At 34.4% G+C, this 17,624-nt stretch overlaps 4 protein-coding genes across 4 annotated transcripts; 2 read left to right on the top strand and 2 right to left on the bottom strand.

Moving 5' to 3' along the window:
- The first annotated feature begins 4,374 nt into the window (after positions 1–4,374).
- On the top strand, positions 4,375–5,144 carry LOC116772013 (uncharacterized). The gene is made up of 2 exons (XM_032664037.2): positions 4,375–4,422; positions 4,504–5,144. The coding sequence occupies exon 2, from the start codon at positions 4,510–4,512 to the stop codon at positions 5,056–5,058; it is 549 nt and encodes a 182-aa protein (XP_032519928.2). The 5' UTR covers positions 4,375–4,422; positions 4,504–4,509; the 3' UTR covers positions 5,059–5,144.
- Positions 5,145–6,838: 1,694 nt separating this feature from the next.
- Positions 6,839–7,391, top strand: LOC116771660 (uncharacterized). The gene has a single exon (XM_032663551.2). The coding sequence runs from the start codon at positions 6,953–6,955 to the stop codon at positions 7,322–7,324; it is 372 nt and encodes a 123-aa protein (XP_032519442.2). The 5' UTR covers positions 6,839–6,952; the 3' UTR covers positions 7,325–7,391.
- A 194-nt stretch (positions 7,392–7,585) lies between these two features.
- LOC116771658 (inhibitor of Bruton tyrosine kinase) lies at positions 7,586–17,559 on the bottom strand. Its single transcript, XM_032663549.2, has 15 exons — positions 17,367–17,559; positions 16,545–16,879; positions 15,973–16,150; positions 15,554–15,771; positions 13,813–13,998; positions 13,377–13,610; positions 13,012–13,148; positions 12,767–12,901; positions 12,002–12,296; positions 11,541–11,663; positions 11,098–11,332; positions 10,425–10,605; positions 9,784–9,982; positions 8,098–9,315; positions 7,586–7,796 (listed from the first exon to the last, which is right to left on the bottom strand). Exons 2-15 carry the CDS (start codon positions 16,704–16,706, stop codon positions 7,665–7,667), a joined length of 3,633 nt encoding a protein of 1,210 aa, XP_032519440.2. The 5' UTR covers positions 16,707–16,879; positions 17,367–17,559; the 3' UTR covers positions 7,586–7,664.
- LOC116771659 (tetraspanin-1-like) lies at positions 14,122–15,535 on the bottom strand. The gene has a single exon (XM_032663550.2). The coding sequence runs from the start codon at positions 15,242–15,244 to the stop codon at positions 14,225–14,227; it is 1,020 nt and encodes a 339-aa protein (XP_032519441.1). The 5' UTR covers positions 15,245–15,535; the 3' UTR covers positions 14,122–14,224.
- Positions 17,560–17,624: the final 65 nt, after the last annotated feature.

Below are 17,624 nucleotides of genomic sequence, written 5' to 3'. Positions count from 1 at the left end.
TGAAACTAATATTTTTCGGATACACTACGCGTGCTTTATTTTTGGTTAAAACTGCATACTCCCGTCCTTTCAGTTACGTTTCAGCAACCGTGATCACGGGCAGACGAGATGTGAATATCTGTCAGTTGTGCCTGTTATTTATCATCTACCGCCAAGATTTCTTAATTTTCTGGCGTACTGCTCTGGACGCCAGCAGAATGCACTTACGGTGTCTTGAAGTCCTGCGGTGTGGTTACGGACATGGGATTTTATATTTTTAAGGAGGGGGTCCCAGGTGTTGGATAGATTCCAGCCATCTTCTCTATTGAAATTGGGATGTTTCTTAATTTCAATAGCCTCGCGGATTAACCTCGGTATGTACCTGACTTCACGAGCGAGGATTTGTGGTTTATCAAACCGAATATAGTGGCCTGGTTTGTTGATTGTGTGTTCATACACTGCTGACCTCGACGCGCGCCTATTTTTGATGTCTGAGATTTGTTCCTTCACCCTAGTACCGATTCTCCCCTTTGTTTGTCCAAGGTATGATAAGCCACAGTTACAATCGAGTTTGTATACACCCGCTTGTTGCAAAGGAATGGTACTGTTGATAGGTCTCGAGAATTGGCTCACTTTCTTATGTGGTTTATAAATAGTCTTGATAGAAACCTTCTTCAAGATGTTCCCTATTCTGTCAGTAACTCCCTTAACATATGGTAATATTGCAGGTTGTCGCTCAACTGTGGGTAGCTCCAAGTGGTTCTTGCGATGCTGGTGAGGCACAGGCAGGTTGTTGGTGGTGAGAGCATTTTTTACATGCAGCAGCTCGGCCTCTAGGTGGTCAGCGTCACAAAGGTGTTGGGCTCTCTATAACAAAGATTTGCCAACGGTAGCTAACTGGATAGGGTGGTGGTGTGAGTGTCTATTGAGATACTTATCCGTATGTGTGGGTTTCCTATAAACAGTATGTCCCAAAGTATTGTCAGGGTTCCTAATGACAAGTATATCATGGAAAGCTAAAGAATTATTTGCATCTAATTTTAAGTAACTGAATCTTGCTATTGATAGAATTAAGGTGGTTAAGAAAAGCAGATGTTTTATTTTTGTTTAATATTGTGAAGGTGCCATCTACATACCGTTTATATTTTCATGGTTTTATTGGAGGAGAGCAAAGGAGCTGGGCCTCGAAGTCCTCCATGAATATATCAGCGACAACGGGAGAGACCGGTGAACCCATTGCAACTTCATCTACTTGTATGTAGAATTCATCCTTTCACATGAGGTAGCCAGATGTTAGGCAATGCTTTAATAGCTCTGCATATTCAATAGGCATGTTGTGATCCTTTAACTTAACTCTTACAATTACGATACAGTTAAGAACAGGTAGACTAGTGAATAATGACTGTACATCGAAACTGACCATACTGTCACTGTCTCTAAATTTTAGGTGTTTTATATCATTGACAAACTGGTAGGAACCCCTAACAAATGACTTGGTGTGGCCCCGGAGTGGTGATAATATCTTTGAAAGAAATTTAGCCAGTTTATAAAATGGTGAGTCAATCTGGCTTACAATTGGGCGTAAGGGAACATCTTATTTATGGATTTTTGGTAACCCATACAATTTCGGTGCTTTTGCACACGATGATACGAGTGATTTAATATCTACATTAAGTTTAGAATTATATTTATTTAAAAATGTTGTATCTGTTAAAATACAAACCGTGATCTCGTCCACCCGTGATCACGGTTACTGAAAAGTAACCGAAACGTCGGGAGTAGGTATGTAGTTTTAACCAAAATTAAAGCACGCGTAGTATATCCGAAAAATATTAGTTTCATTTAAATGAATAAAACTCGCGAAAGTCTTAGATCTCATTGTCTTTATTTACTTTATGGAACATAATTATAAGGGAACATTTTAATCCAAGATGTCGTGACATGAAAACAAACATTCGTTTATTTGTCCACAAACATTTAAATACACTAGAAAACTTTTACATATATGAAAATTGATGATAATATGCGATCATCGAAATATTTGCTATATTCGTCCTAGCAATATTTGTATTCTCATATGGTAGCAGTATGCTTTAGAGTTTAGAGGGTCTTTACTTAAGCAAAAAAAATAAATAAATCATTTGTAAAATGATGAAAGACATTAGGTGCCGTGAACGTGCTAGTCAATGTTGACTGTAAAGGTGACGCCATATATATTTCCATCATATTTAACTAACAAATCAACAAACGTTACGACCGCGGAAAGCTAATTCTTGTTTACCTAGAAAGCAAACTGTACCAATCAAATGTTTGAAAATGTTTCTATTCCTAATAACGTTCGCGTTATGCCTTTCAATATCTAACTGAAACACAACCTGCTAGCCAATTATAAATATCATAATACTTTTTATTAAAACAACATTTTGACGTCAGATTCATACGACATTTTTTGAGATGCTGTAGTGAATATAATATTTTCCGATTCTGAAAGTGAATTTGAGACGATTTATTATATTTGTTATTTTTAAATAAATATTTGCGCGCCGAAAAAACTAGAAAAAAAGCTAAGAATAAAAGATATTGGGTTCGCGAGATAAATAAAGAAAGATATAGGTTTGGGAAATATCATACATTGGTTGTAAAGCAACTGGAATATGATGACGACCGATTTTTCATGTACTTTCACATGTAAAGTACAGTTTGAAGAGATTCACAGGGTTATTGAATGTGACATAAAAAAAGAACATACACATCTTCGGAAGCCAATCAATATCAGAGAATGACTAGTTGTTTGTCTACGGTATTTATCATCAATATCATAGCAGCGGATATTTTGTTTTTCATTAATTTCTGCATTGATAGCCACTTTAAATGAAAACTGGGTCTCGGGCAGTTTAATTACATAAGATAGGGATGATGATTGTTAAAAATGCATTTGGAATATTAAGAGCAAAATAGCGGGTATTTGAAGGGCCTATTCAAGTACAACCAGAAACGGTGGACAAAATAGTTCTAGCAACATGCTGCCTTCATAAATATTTTTGGCACAACTTTTGTTTTATCTACAGAACCTTATCCACAACAAGGAAACAAAAAGAATACAAAAAACATTATTAATTCCATTGGATGGTCTTAGAAGCACAATCACACACTACATGCTTACAGCATTAGAGAAAAAGTCAAGCAATACTTTGTCTCACGCGAGAGTTCGGTGCGCTGGCAATTAAATATGCTGAGAAGAGGAATGCAAAGTACACAAAACGAAAATAAATAGTTAATAGATAAATATGTACCTACTTTCCTACTTTAAATAGAGTTAACAGCACAAAAGCTGAGTTTTATTTACCTGTCTTTTAAATCCTAAAATAGTACTTGTATTAGACTAAATAATTACAAAGTTGTAGGTACGTTAACAATAGGTGCTTACAATATAATAAAAATTTTCCAAGTAAAAATTATTGGCAGGTAGGCGGTACAAGCTAGGTTTGTCAAACTGTTTTCCTATCTCTTCCCATACTGCATTTAGCACATTTAATATTATAAACAGCTTCTTGTCGTCTTACTTATTCAATAAGTTGTTCATTTCCCATTTTGGAATCTAAACTGTTGTTTCCAAAGTCTATCCGTGTCGTGACGGACGCGCAACGAATATACGCTTTAGAAATACACTGAACTTAAGCGTGGGATGGTGTAAGATTATCCCCTCTTACCTCCCATGCCGATGTGGATCTGACAAATCATGCGTTGCGTGGGGCGCGTGTGACAACATTGCGTATGAAAGTGCTTTTTAATATCATATCATTACCATTATCATAGCAAAGTTTTTGCACACACACACTCAAATATTTTCTGTTACAACACGAGATTTGTATATCGTTCTTGAGATTAATTGTATGGAATATATATTACCGAGTAAATTGTGTTTACGAACGCTTTGGCTGGAAAACCGCGCTAGGAATAAGCAGCGGTCGATCGAAAATGTTTCATTTTCCGTTAATAGATAGCACTTTTAAAGATTTACCAAATCGTAAATCAAATAACAATATTTAAGGTCTGTAAACCATTAAACATTCGTATTGCGTATTGTATGATTAAAAGTATTTAAGTAAGAATTAAACAATGTCCGTTTAGCTGTAGTATGGGTAGGGTAAGCAGTGACTATTTGAATCTATGGTGTGCATGCACTGATCTGCAATCCTTTCAAAAAACACCCTTTGCCAACACTCTCATAACGAAACTATCTAAAATATCATATTTAGTTGACGAAATAAAAAGCTATTATAACAAAAGAAATAAACGAATAAATTTAATTTATATACATCTAATAAATAAAGATAGTTCGTCTGTATCTCAAGATTAATGTAAATATGGAGATAATAAAATAATATAAAAACCCTACAACATAGTCTCTAGTAGTCACTTGTAACTAGTGAGAGAAATCAAGTAAGTTGGACATGTTTAATACACTGATTCGATTTTCATAAAATATTATATTTGTGTTAATTTATTGAATGTTTTATTTAGATAAAAATGAAATTCTTCATTGTGTTCGCTGTCTGTGTCGCCGCGGCGTCAGCCCGCTTCATCGTCCCCGACGTGGCTGCTGCGGAAGCCGCTGAGATCAAGGATATCATTGCGGCTATCCAACATCCCAGCACCGACCCTGCTACAGCTGCCGCACTTCAACAGTTGCTTGACAGTCTCCTCAACAACCAAGAATCCCCCATCGACGTCGGACCCGTCATCATTGACGAAGACTCGCCCATCGACGTCGGACCCGTCATTATCGACGAAGACTCGCCCATCGACGTCGGACCCGTCATCATTGACGATTCTTCCGTAGGACCCTCTCCTTCAGTTTCCCCTCTGGTCCAGATCATCATCAACGTCAACTCTAACGCCAACAAACCTCAGCCAGGCCCCGTCATCGAAGACGAGAGTGATGCGCACATTCCTGACCAGCCCGTTATCATCGTCGACGAACCCGAAATCATAGAAGAGCCTGTTGTTCCTGAGCCAGTTATTGTTGTTCCTATTCTACCCACCCCTGTCGCAGTCCTCCCAGACACCTTGAACTAAAGATATTTTAAGATGAAATATTTCAATAATTGACAAATGTATTACTTGAATAATAATATATATAAGAATATTTATTAACATTTAAATATATGTTATTTTCTTTCGAAACAAAGGTGTTCAGAGGACCAGTAAAGAAAATTATTTGTTTTATAAGTACTGCTAAGTCCGAAAAAATATTCGGAAGGGCATCATCACAAAGTACTTGGTACGGTGAAAGATGTCATATTATGAACAAACTTCTAAATAAACAAACTGCTCATTCGACCTCGCCAGAAGATTGACATTTCCGCATCAGAACTCTTAGTCTTTTTAAATAATGTATACTTACAATATTTATTACTTTGTTGGTAATGTTAAAGACCAATTGCTGAAAATATTAATAGAAACGCCTGATAGCCTAGCTTTTTTAACTGCTGGAATGCTATAAACTGAAATGACATTGTCAGATGTAATATATCTAATCGGTTATCTAAGAGGTCACTTTGTGCTACGTCTCTTTTATAACTTTCGTCAATAATTTTATTTTTTTTGGCTTATTTCCAGCTCTACAAAATCTACCTTTGGTCTATTCATATCCTAATTATTTTCTTTGTATATTAGGTAGGTAACGGACCAAAAAATAATATTTATGTGCAAAATCATGATCGATTAAAGCACTACAATTCCCAAATTTCAGGTTTGGAAAAAGCCTTGAGATATTTCTGCTGGTAAAAAATTTTAAAAACACAGTTTTATAAAGTTATACTTTATTGTAGAATTTAATGTCTTAACGGTGTTTCTAATATGTCAATTATTAAAACCTATTTTCAGTCGGCACTTCATCCTCCTATTTACTAATACAAAACCAGTCTTAGGAAGTCACTTTTATAAACGGGTCTTTGAAATTTACACGAAGAAAGAGATAAGCAGGAAGAATCATCAGTTATCACTATTTCATAAGTTACTAGTTCTCTGCGTTCAGCTAACACAATTGTCCTACTTGGCTCTGTAGCTTTTTAGCTTGAACTTAGGCATTTGCAAGGCTCTATTAATAATGGTTTCTTCCATACATACAATAGCATCTGAGCTCTTTATTTTTGTTTCTCAACCATCCTTCGAAATCTAAACCAAATCCGCCTTTTTTTGTCTTAATTATGGATATTGGCATCCTAAATACTCAACACATTAATAGACTAACAATAAAAGTTGGTGTCGCGATACATCATAATGCATCTTTGCGTGTTCTGAAATACCTACTGTTTTTTTGTTGGGCAGTAAATATTTCAACAACAGTATACTCTAGTCCATATAAATTAGAAGAAGACGTTTGATTTTACCAATAGAAAAACTTAAGAGTAACTAAAAAAGAAACAATTTTAATCTCTTAAATCTGGAGAAAACTAAAACGAACAATTAAAAGAACAAAAATATTTGGAGATCTTTTTATCTGTTCTGTTCTAGTTTGAAATGTCACGACGAAACCAGCTAAGTTTTCAAAGTCAATCCCGGATCGTGTCTCCTCTATTCTACATGACACTGGCAGAATATACTGTGCACGTCTTTGCACGGACGAAGGCTACATTATAAAAAAAGTTTAGGAATAAATAAAATTGATGTGGGACATGTGATTTGTAAAAAAATTTCATATTGAAGTTGCTTTATAATACTATTCAATATTATTTAATAAAATTATACACATTTGAAAATGCCAATTTCCTACCAACAGATTTTTTGTTTTATAGCAAATTATTTAATCTAGTTTTCGTTCTATGGTTTTGGAATACATCTTTAATGACAATTTGACATTTCTGTCAGCAGTCAGTGTTTAGGTACGAAAACATAACCTCTTTTATGTAATCACTAGTTACTTAAATATTTATTATTATTAATAGTAATAAAACATTAGGTCAGTAAAATGAGATTAAGTAGTGTACTCTTTACTGCGCCCTCAAATATAAGCGCTAGACGGCCACAACGGGAACCAATTCCCTTTCAAATGCTATTGCCATTAAAATTGAAGAAAAGTGTGTCTGGCAAAGGCGATAAACTAAAAGAAGCAGCCTGCATGCAAGAACTAGCGGTTATGTTCGCTTGTTTTAAAAAATCAGAATTTGATCAACAACAATGCCTTAAAGAAGTATCATCTTTCCAAAATTGCTACAAAGATTATTATCAACGAGCAAAAGTGCAAAGAGAACAAGGAAAAAAGGGTGTATTAGTTCCCGGAGAAAAAAATTTGACCCATAGACAAGTCAATATGCTTTTAAAATCTTTCCCTCCAAAATAGTAGTCTAGTTTTAAAAAACTATATGTTGTTCATGCATTATTGGTATTTAATATAGAATTATATAATCTGTCACATCTTTTATTTAAGACTCTTAATTGTATTAAACATATGAAAAATATATACCACGTAACAATAATTTGTATGTCAATGGATAATTGACTTGCTATTTTGTTATGTTAGTTTGACATAGGTAAATAATTTGTAGCGTTTTGAGCAATTTAATAATCAGATTAATCAACATGTAGTATTAAATAAAACGCATTTGATATTAGTCAGAATTTAAAATATATAATATACTTTATTGAAAATAAGTAGTTCATTTGTAATGACAAATAGTTTATTATCTTGGTGCTGTATTTATCCATTGCGGGGAAGACACTTGCAATTCAATTCTTTTCACAGTTATTAATTCATCGTCGGCCTCATGAATGTTGTAGAATCTTTCCAATTCTTCAATGGCTTTATCTTCTAACTGCAAACACAAGTATTTAGATATGTTACCATCAAAATATTAAGTATTTAATACTATATCCCTGACAAAAATATTGTGTGTGATAATATGTAATTTAATGGCATTAATATTTGTGAACAAGTTTTAATATCTCTTAATAGTATTTAAATGTATTAGATATAATAAAATAAAGGAATTCATCTAGATAACATAAAAATGGAGCTATACTCTACAAGTGATAGTTTGTGGGAGTTTAAAATATATAATAGTACATAGAACGTAATCAACGGTACTTTTAATGGTATTTTTAAGGAATTCAAACCTGTGTAAGAGTCAAAGGTTTTGTCATAATTCTTGAGGAGTCATCTTTTTGTTTCTTTTGATCAGCAAGAATCTTATTGAATTCCAATGAGTTTGCTTTATTTGGACTGCTAGCAGCGACTGGTGGGTCACATATCTTCCAAGGGTTTCTTGGTTTGTCGGGGGGACTTCCGATATTTAATTTGTTAGCTAAGTAGTTGTCAAGAGTTTGGGCCGGCTGATCATTTTCTAAAGCCAATTTCTTTCTTTGTTTTTGCGATAACTTTGGACCAACGTGACTTATTATCAGGTTTCCTTGGCCCCAACATAGTTCAGGTGAATCTTTGGGAGAGACAGACGTACGTGATGTAGTTGGAATCGATGTATCTTGTGATACGACTGGAGAAGAACTAGTTTTAGTCAACTTAGTAAAAGAGCTGTTTGGTGTTTCATTAAGAATTTCTTTTGCAGCAGATATTGCTTTTAAACGTGCTTGGACCAATTTCTGCTGTTTTTGTTGGGTTGTTGGCACTTCCGTCCACTTATCAGCATTTTGATATTTTTTCTCCGTTTCCTTAGAGATCGAACTCAGTGACAGTGTCACGTCGCCAGAGGTATCGTGGGATAAATCCAACGACGAGATCGAACTCACAGATTCGTATCTCTTTCTCGCCCTTTCATTATCCGTGTACTCAATTTTCTTCTGTTTTTTCTTTTTATTGACTTCCAGGCTATCATCCCTTTTTACATCTTCATCGACATAATCCAAATCTATGGGATAATTCCTAAAGCATTTATCAACTACTTCGTCGCTTGGAGCGTTAAAAAATGGTGTTATGACGCGCGAGGACATGATGGGATTAAATTTGCAATAATATTTGGTGATGTCCATCAGCAATGTCTCTTCCAATAGATCCAGGGACCTGTTCTCTAGTACGCTACATATATTGAGACATATAAATTCCATGCAACATCTCTTTAGTTGGGACGCGTTATACGTGTGAGCGAATTGACACAGTTCTGTGCTGTTTTTTAATGTTATAAGATTAGAGAGAGCGATCTCACACATTTCTCTCAAACGACTGATGAACAGCTGATCTGACACAATAAGCATGCTGCATATGAAGTCTATACTGTCAGAGTTTTCGACTTCCGGACATTTGTCGGTATATAAGAAATCGATCACGGGCAACAAAATGCTATGGTTGATGGGCAGGGTCACCTTCGACAGGAGTGTACTCTGTAACAAAATTAGGACATTCAATAGAAAAAAATCTGAAATTGTAAAGGCAAATACAATTAAACAAATATCCATTAAATATAGGAGTATCACAAAATAAATTCCATGTATATTATCTACTAGACGTGCCACAACCATAGGTCGGAATTCGGAAATATGTATCATTTGTACACCAATGTTTGTGAGCGTTTGAAAACCGAAGCTTTAGGTGAAATAACTTGAACACCGATCAGCAAGCTGGCCATATATCAATATATACGGTTACTTTATTGCACGCATTATATACTGTTCATATATATGAGACACTGCCCTTAATATCACGTTATTAAAATGGTAAAAAAATCTTAATAATTGCCATTATTAACGCGAAAGATATTTTTCTCAGCTTAACTAGTTGATAAAATATATTTTTTTTTGTTTGGCAAGCAACAGAATCTTTAAAAATACCAATTTTAACTAGTAATATACCTCTGTCCAGGAATGCATAAACATTCCCTGGAAATATTCCAGCCGGGCTGCCAAAACGCACTTGTGGGCCGGTATTAGGATACCGTCCTTGGAACAGACTTGAGTGTCGACGAGGTCAGGGAAGCTATCCCTGTCCCACGTTAGAGGAGTCTTCGTGAAGGTTGCCGAGTCTTTCAGATAGATTGAACCCTCTCTGTAGCTAAGTAGATATCAAAACATATCAGTTTTACATAACGATCTAAGTCTTTCGCGAGTATTCATTTAAAATGAAACAAATTTTTCAGATTACTATGCGTTATTTTATCACTTTTAAAACTGCACACTCCCGACGTTTCGGTTACTTGGGAGCAACCGGGATCACGGGCAAAACGATTTTTATATCAGCTTTATTTTTTCTTTCAAATAGAGAACTTGGAGTAGTTATACGTTAATTATTAATATATATTTGAAACTGTCAACTGATATCCACCAGCTGGAAGGTCTATGAATACTATAAAATAATTTCGATGAAAATTATTAAAATGTATCGATTCTATATTTCTTATAAATTCAAAAACAAAAAAAATATTAAATCTTTGATAAAAATCATTCATATTTAAGGGTTAAATGTAATATATATTAATATTGTTAAAATTTCTTACTAAAACTTGTCAAGCAGCTTATGTAGTCCCATGACTTGAAGTCTCTTCGCCGTCGCCTGAACTAACTTGACGGGATCGCAGAAGACATGCACTCTAGACACTTCCACGTTTTTGCGACGGTTGCCTTTTCTTTTCTCCTGGTTCTTGTATACTTCAAACGCCGATATCTCTGCCGGATTTTCTATAAGATAAATTTGTATTTATGAAATGCAAACTAAATTATGGAAGCACTACGAGTTTTAAGTCATTTAAATCACTGTTCCCTTCTTTATATTCGTCAGATATAACCTCATCAGTCATCACTCCAAACTCATTTCAAGTCACATTATATAACCTCAGAAGGACATGTTAATACTGACCTCAAACTTCAATTAAAATTCAACTAGAATTAGACATATAGCTTCCCCGCTGCTTGATTAATCATTAGGATAGCTATTTTAATTATTATATATAGGAAGTAAAAATAATATTTTTAAGTGGCAAGTTTAGATCTTGCCGAAGTCGAGGAACATTCATTACGGGGTTTCTATTTGAATTGCAATCACATATTCTTTTCCGTCAACAAAAAAATCACAACAAAATCTATATATATGTATATATACACATATGTCTATACCGTCAGCAAAACAGGCATATGCCCTATCGTCACTATTCTAAACTTTTTTCAACTTACCAATAACCTCGTCCTCCAAAGGGTCTTTCTTCACAAGCTCCTCTCGCTTCAGCCTCAACCCGCAGACCCCCAGCCTGGTGACGTCACAGGACCCCGTGTACATGTACTGCAATACCCGTTCGAACACCTCCGGATGAACATCCAGGGTTATGACACCGTTGGCGCATTGCTTGTAGAGATATTCGCTGCTTGACGCTACTATATATAGATGAGCTGGATAGGATTTTTGGCCGACCTTGAATGGAAATTATGTATTATCAACAGTAATACATTTTTTACATAAAAATCACATTAAATAATTCCTAGGTATAGTTGACCTTATTTGACATGTTCGTATTAGATTAATATTTTCTTCGTCAGTGAATATCTAAGAAATTATTTATTTTTGATTCGGTGTTGCAAGACCAAAAAAAAATTATTATGTAGGTAGTTTTTTTTTTTACTTTAAACACAACGTCATGTAGGATGTCGTCTTCGGCCGCTGTTTCTATCAGAATCTCCATGTGCTTGGTCAGACTCGTTGGAGATAGATCCGGGATGGAAGTAAGGCCACAGGACGGTTTTGTCTGAGAAATTTTATCATACTGAGAATTTGTCCACAATAAAGTACGCTTTAGTGATCATGTGAAGAGTACAGGAATGGAGACTAGAGAATAGAGATTATGTAAAATTGGGTACTCCATAGATAACAAGACGTGTTATTGGTTTTGCCTTGAACATATTTTTTAATAGTTAATAGTGTATAGACATAAATAATGTTTGAAGTATTTTCTATTACTGATAGATAATTTAGAAAAATAATTTTTCAACCATATTAGAAATATAAAGCTAACAATAATATTTGTAAGACCGGACATACAATAAATGAGATGTGAAATTAAGAGAGAAAGTTCAGACGGTATACCTGAAGACAGGCTAAATTAAGTCCCTCGCTGTCCACCGATATTCCAATAGCCCGATGAATGTTCGGTATCTTGGATATCCTAACAGATGTACAGTCGTCCTTTTCTAAAAACTTCACCAGGGCTGATTTGTTGTCTCTATCCCTTTCCTTTTTGATTGGTTGAGCGGGAGGGGGCGTGGTCTTTCTCGATATATAACCGACGAACGCTTCGCCATGTTTAGTTGTGAAGTAGAGAGCGTCGTGGGTTAGTGCTACATGTGTTATAGTAGTTTGATGACTAAGACCAAAGACACATCTGTAAATGTTTAGATAAACATTAGAAAATAAACAAATTCCATAAAAGCGACTACAAAAATGTCGTTTTATTCATCCCATAAATATATACAAACATATATTTGAAAAATGTAATATTTATAATCATATAACAATACTAAGTATTAGCAAAAATTTTCTTAATAAGTATTTAATTCAATTTATCACTAAATAATTTAATTAATGCAACAGGAAATAAGAGCAATTGATTGCTATGGCAGCATTTAAACTGTTAATAGTATATATGCCTTTAAGTATCTCAACCCATCATTTACCCACCAACAAAATTTTCTCTGTCCATAAAAACAATAAGTAGTATTTTATTAATACAAAAATAACGCATATGAAGTTGTGATAGTAAGGTATGTAAAGATATTTCGAGTATAATTTTTGAATCGGTGACTTAGTAGTTTCTTTATATATCACAAAAATTTAGATTTGAAAATGCAGTACCTGGTCAATGTGTTGGTGGTGTCTTGCCAGATCATGAGTTGTCCAACGTTGGTGAGAAGTAAGACGGTGACACGCGAATATGCACCTTGGTCGCTCACTTTCGCCTCAACACATATTTGACGTAAATTGATCTGTCTGCATCAATAGAAATAATTTAGTTACAGTAACAAAATAAAAAACTAATATTTTTTTATTAGAATTGTTTCTTCCGGATAATTATGACATTGGTGAATAATTCAACGTACTTAATGGCAATTTTCTTGCAAATATTTTTATGCAGGAGATAAACGTCTCCCACACTCGTGGAAATGACTGTGGCTGCGTCTGAAGCGTCAACAAACTGAAACTTCGCGTCTTCTTTGTTATTCAATGATATCGCTACCTGGAAAATTATTTGTCACTCGTTAATAAATGAAATTAAAGTATACAAAAAAATTATATCACATATGTGACTAGAACTTTTCAAATTTTATGTAGAATAATAAAAAAAGATACAATACAAATACATATAAAAAAATTCGAACATAGAATTTCCTGCTTTCGTAAGTGCTTTAATAAAATAATGTATATACCAAAATAGCTAAGGATCGATGAAATAATGAGAATATACCCTTTTGGGTAAGGGGACAACTTTGTCTTGCGTGTGTCCGAGCTGTCCAAGGTTCAATCCCCAGGTGTACACCGCGTGCTCGTTCCACGCCACCGCGTGGGATCGTCCCGCGCACACGCCCAGGGGATGAGATATCTTCAAAACCGGTTTCACATTCGCCAGTTTAATGACCGATGGGCTCTTAACTGTCGATGGACTTGGATTTTCAGTGTTGTTCAACGAGTATTGGATCACCTGAAAAATATTTCGCTTGTCATAAACGTAAGTCTCAAAAGCCGTCTTAGTACTATAATAGGTAAAATTATCTATCCAATAGCAACTTTCCTCGCTTTCTTAGTAAGAAATAACGAGATCAAGAATGTAAATATTGATTGCGGTTTCGACATTATATACATATAAGAAAATTATACTGTAAAAATAACATAAATGTACTCACCGCTCCGCTCTGTAGGAGGAAGACAGTGGAGGTCAAAGTAAGGGCCATACCCACACAGGTTTCCGCTAGTCTAAGTGGTATAGGTCGTAAGGCTGTGGAGTGAGGCCCCCCCGCCCGGGCCGGCTGCCCCGCACACCACACTTCACCCCCGCTGAGGAACACACTATGGAATTTGCCTAAGCACACCTACAAACAATACAGAGGCTTTTGTTTATGAATAGAGTACTTGTATATCTAGCAGTAGACCCTACTTAGATAAAAATGTAAATTGGATGGACGGATTTATCTTATATATTTAAAATAGATTAAATAGGATAGTTTTTTTTTTTTGGTGACATGAATAGTTAACTTATACCAGGGACATACAAATAAAACACGTGAACGTTTGTTATGTTACTTTATTTTATTTTATTTAAGATCTGATGCTTTTGGGATAATTTGATTCCATCGTGTTGTAGCTATTGGGGCTAAATTTGTAAGTTTGAAAGGGATTCATCGTAGACACAACTTTAACTACTTTCTTTGGGGGTTCTTCTACGAACAACATATTATCCAAAGAGGAATTTGAGGGTACTCTTTTAGCATTATCTTCTTTACGGTTCGGTAGTATTGAAGCTAGGTTTCCTGTTACAGCAGCTAGCAGAGGCTCGCCGCGAATAATGCAATATGCAAAAAGGATCAATACCGAATAGGCCACAACAAAGAGGATAATATAGAAGACAATCTTTCCCTTGTTAGTAGATATCGCTATTCTGAGTACCTTGAAACAACCGACATTTTTGTTAGTATCTTCATCGCGGTCGTGATTCGTGGCACAATCTTTGTATATAGGTTCAAGGCTAGTTTTATTCAACAATTTACAACATTGGATAGGATAAAGTTTGTCTAGATTCGTTTTCTGCCATTTGGAATCCAAAAAGTCTCTGTAATCGACCACACCACAACACTCGTACGTCACCATTATATAGTTCCACGTGTTTGTGATGAGATCGTTCTCTTTGCCATAGTTGCTGACGATAGTTGAACGCATGAAGCTGCGAGTTCTCTCATTGTTCGTATACACATTATAGACAAATGATACAAATATGAGCCAGAAAACCGTCAGAGATATGGCGCTGACCAAAAAAATGTATGATTTTATCGCACATTTCATTTTACAGCCAGCTCCGAATATGCCACAGCAGGACGTGAATATTGTCAACAAAGCTATCGGTATAAGGATCGAGGTCAAGGGGGTGAACCATAATTTCAAGTTAACGAAATTTGCAACCACCGACACCAAGGAGCTCTTGGTCACAGTGTAGTTAACTTCCCGGAAAAAATCAGTATTGATGACGCACCACACACAGACAGCGAAAGTAACAACGCCGAATAAAAAGAAAAGTATGTTTGTGAATCCTAAACAGGTTCTGGGTAAGCCAATTGTATGCATTGTATATTATTAATACAAATATAAAATCAATAAAGGGTGACGTTTAATTGTTTTTTTGACATTGACAGTTATGACTTTCAGATATTAGTAAAACTCCTTACAGTTGTTTATTAGAATCACTATTCCCGATTTAAAAATAATTTACAAATACAGAATAAATTAGAGGAGAAGGTATACGTTCAGCGAAGGAATAGTAGAAATAGATTTGGTATCAAATAAATAATAATACAATTGTACCAAATCATGTACACAAATCAATGAAAAAAAATGAAGACGTAGAGAATTGGTTTAAAAAACTGTGTGTATTACCTTTTGAATATCAGCATTAGTGCGGCTGAAATGTGTAAGTAATTCGGGTATACGTCTCGGTTGTTGAGAGCCAGTACCAAGGGTATAATTTGAATTGCTTCCCCAAACGTACACATCACAAGGCATCGACGGAGACAACTTCGACATGTACTGCTTGTCTAACATAGCATGGTCTATTGCTTTGAAATCGTCTTTGTCTAATATATCAGTGCTCACGCCTGGTGGTGTAATAAATTATAATAAATATTGATTTAGTAAAAATGTATAATTTCAAATAGTAGTTAATAAGTAATATTTTTGAATTACATTATTGATATATATATATGTATATTTACAGTGTATCCAATGTTCAAAATAAGTGTTAAATCAAAATAAAATTATAAACTGGAATGCATTGGTGAAAACGTAATAAACATTACCAAGCTTCATAAGGGCAACAGCAGTGTGTATTTGTCCGTAGAATATACTTCTATGTAATGGTGTATAACCGGATTCACGATCACGAGCATTAATAAAGGCATCCGAGGAATGACGAATCAACCATTTCATCAATACATTTCTACCCCTTGACACTGTCATATGCAAAGCAGTACGGCCCTGAAAGTTGATTAAAAATATTTCAATTCCAAGAGACTACATAAATTTTCATATCATATATATATATATAAGGTCTGTCTCATTTTTGTTTAAAAAAAATCTACATTCTTACAATTCAAAGTCTTATATAACATTCTTGGGGCCCATACAAAAGGAATATAATAGTCTCAAGAGTAATATCTGAATATCTGAAATTTTTTTTTCTAATCAATTGTGCCGAGTTAGAACAATACCTAAAATCTAAATTGAGGCCAACATATGTCATTTCATTTTATCTTCTATAGCTTTATATTGTTATTTTTCTCTCAATTTTTTATTCTAATTATATATATTTCTAATAAATATATATATAGCTATAAACTTGTAAAATGTTTCTCTACACATAAAAACTTACCTCAAAATCAAAGGCTTTAGCAAAGTTGGCGCATGTGCTTTTTATAAAGCTGGCAAGAGACTCGTCATTCACAGATCGTTTTGTTATAGAGCTTGTCAGTAGTTGGCCATGAAACTTAGATTTACAGTTTCTCATACAATCAACCTCTGGGTTTTTACTCATCTTTGCGGTTACTTCTTATATATTTATGATGATTAAATAAGATATGGTGAAATATATTTCAGGTACAGAATAAGTATGGCTAAAATAGATATTCTACCTAAAAGATGAGGCTGGCCAAGCCAGTCCTCTCAAGAGGACCTCTATGCTTAACACATAATTGTAAGAATAAACATCTGAAAAAAAAATTATATGTAATTATTTTGTGTTGTTATAGTATTGCATAATATTTTTAGAGACTGCACTCAACAATACACTTAATCTTATTTTTTATAAAAAATATATAGTAAATATAAATAAATAAATAGATGTTGGTGAAAAAGTAATTTATCAGTGTCTTTTGTATATTTTTTCTATTGATTTGCATTAAAATAAATATCCTGCATAGGATTCGTTATTGAGAATTTTTCAGAAAATCAAATTACAATCCACAGGTACACAGTCGCTTGGGAGGATTGCATAAATCTTGATATTATTGCGAACAATTTTGACATAATCTTAGCCTTATATCGACATAAACCGGCGATCAAATACATTAGAAAGAAGAATAATATTGTTATCAGTAGTACCGGCATCTAGTACGTAGTAAATTATGACAGTTCTATATTTTTCCACAATACTTGATTGAATTATTTTATTATAAATCATCGATATCGAAAATACCTTTACAAGAAGACAGCTGCTCGACTTTTGTTTATCTCGGAGGTCCTTCTGAACATCATAATTTACGTCTTTGAGCACAGAAATAAGAACATAAGACGATAGAAACAGCTTTTGTTATCTCATTAACTTTCTAAGTTTATTTTTAAAAAATTAATAGCTATTTAGATGGGATCACCTTGACAAAAAATCAAAAATTGTCATTTATGACGTTAGAGTTACTACTCATTAGACGTATAAGTAGGTTTTGTCATTACTCTA

The sequence above is a fragment of the Danaus plexippus genome, assembly GCF_018135715.1.
Source record: "Danaus plexippus chromosome 16 unlocalized genomic scaffold, MEX_DaPlex mxdp_31, whole genome shotgun sequence".
NCBI classification, from domain to species: Eukaryota; Metazoa; Arthropoda; class Insecta; order Lepidoptera; family Nymphalidae; genus Danaus; species Danaus plexippus.
Note: the sequence above shows the minus strand (reverse complement) of the source record. Positions and strands in the feature narration are given on the sequence as shown.

What these genes read in the sequence shown, in the direction of transcription:
- LOC116771658 (XM_032663549.2), bottom strand. Translation starts at nt 16,706, where the DNA reads ATGAGTAAAAACCCAGAGGTTGATTGTATGAGAAACTGTAAATCTAAG. An exon ending in TCCTCCTACAGAGCGGAGCG is followed by an intron (nt 13,611 to 13,812) that starts GTGAGTACATTT and finishes AATATTTTTCAG; the next exon opens with GTGATCCAATACTCGTTGAA. An exon ending in TTGTCCCCTTACCCAAAAGG is followed by an intron (nt 13,149 to 13,376) that starts GTATATTCTCAT and finishes ATAATTTTCCAG; the next exon opens with GTAGCGATATCATTGAATAA.
- LOC116771659 (XM_032663550.2), bottom strand. Translation starts at nt 15,244, where the DNA reads ATGCATACAATTGGCTTACCCAGAACCTGTTTAGGATTCACAAACATA.
- LOC116772013 (XM_032664037.2), top strand. Translation starts at nt 4,510, where the DNA reads ATGAAATTCTTCATTGTGTTCGCTGTCTGTGTCGCCGCGGCGTCAGCC.
- LOC116771660 (XM_032663551.2), top strand. Translation starts at nt 6,953, where the DNA reads ATGAGATTAAGTAGTGTACTCTTTACTGCGCCCTCAAATATAAGCGCT.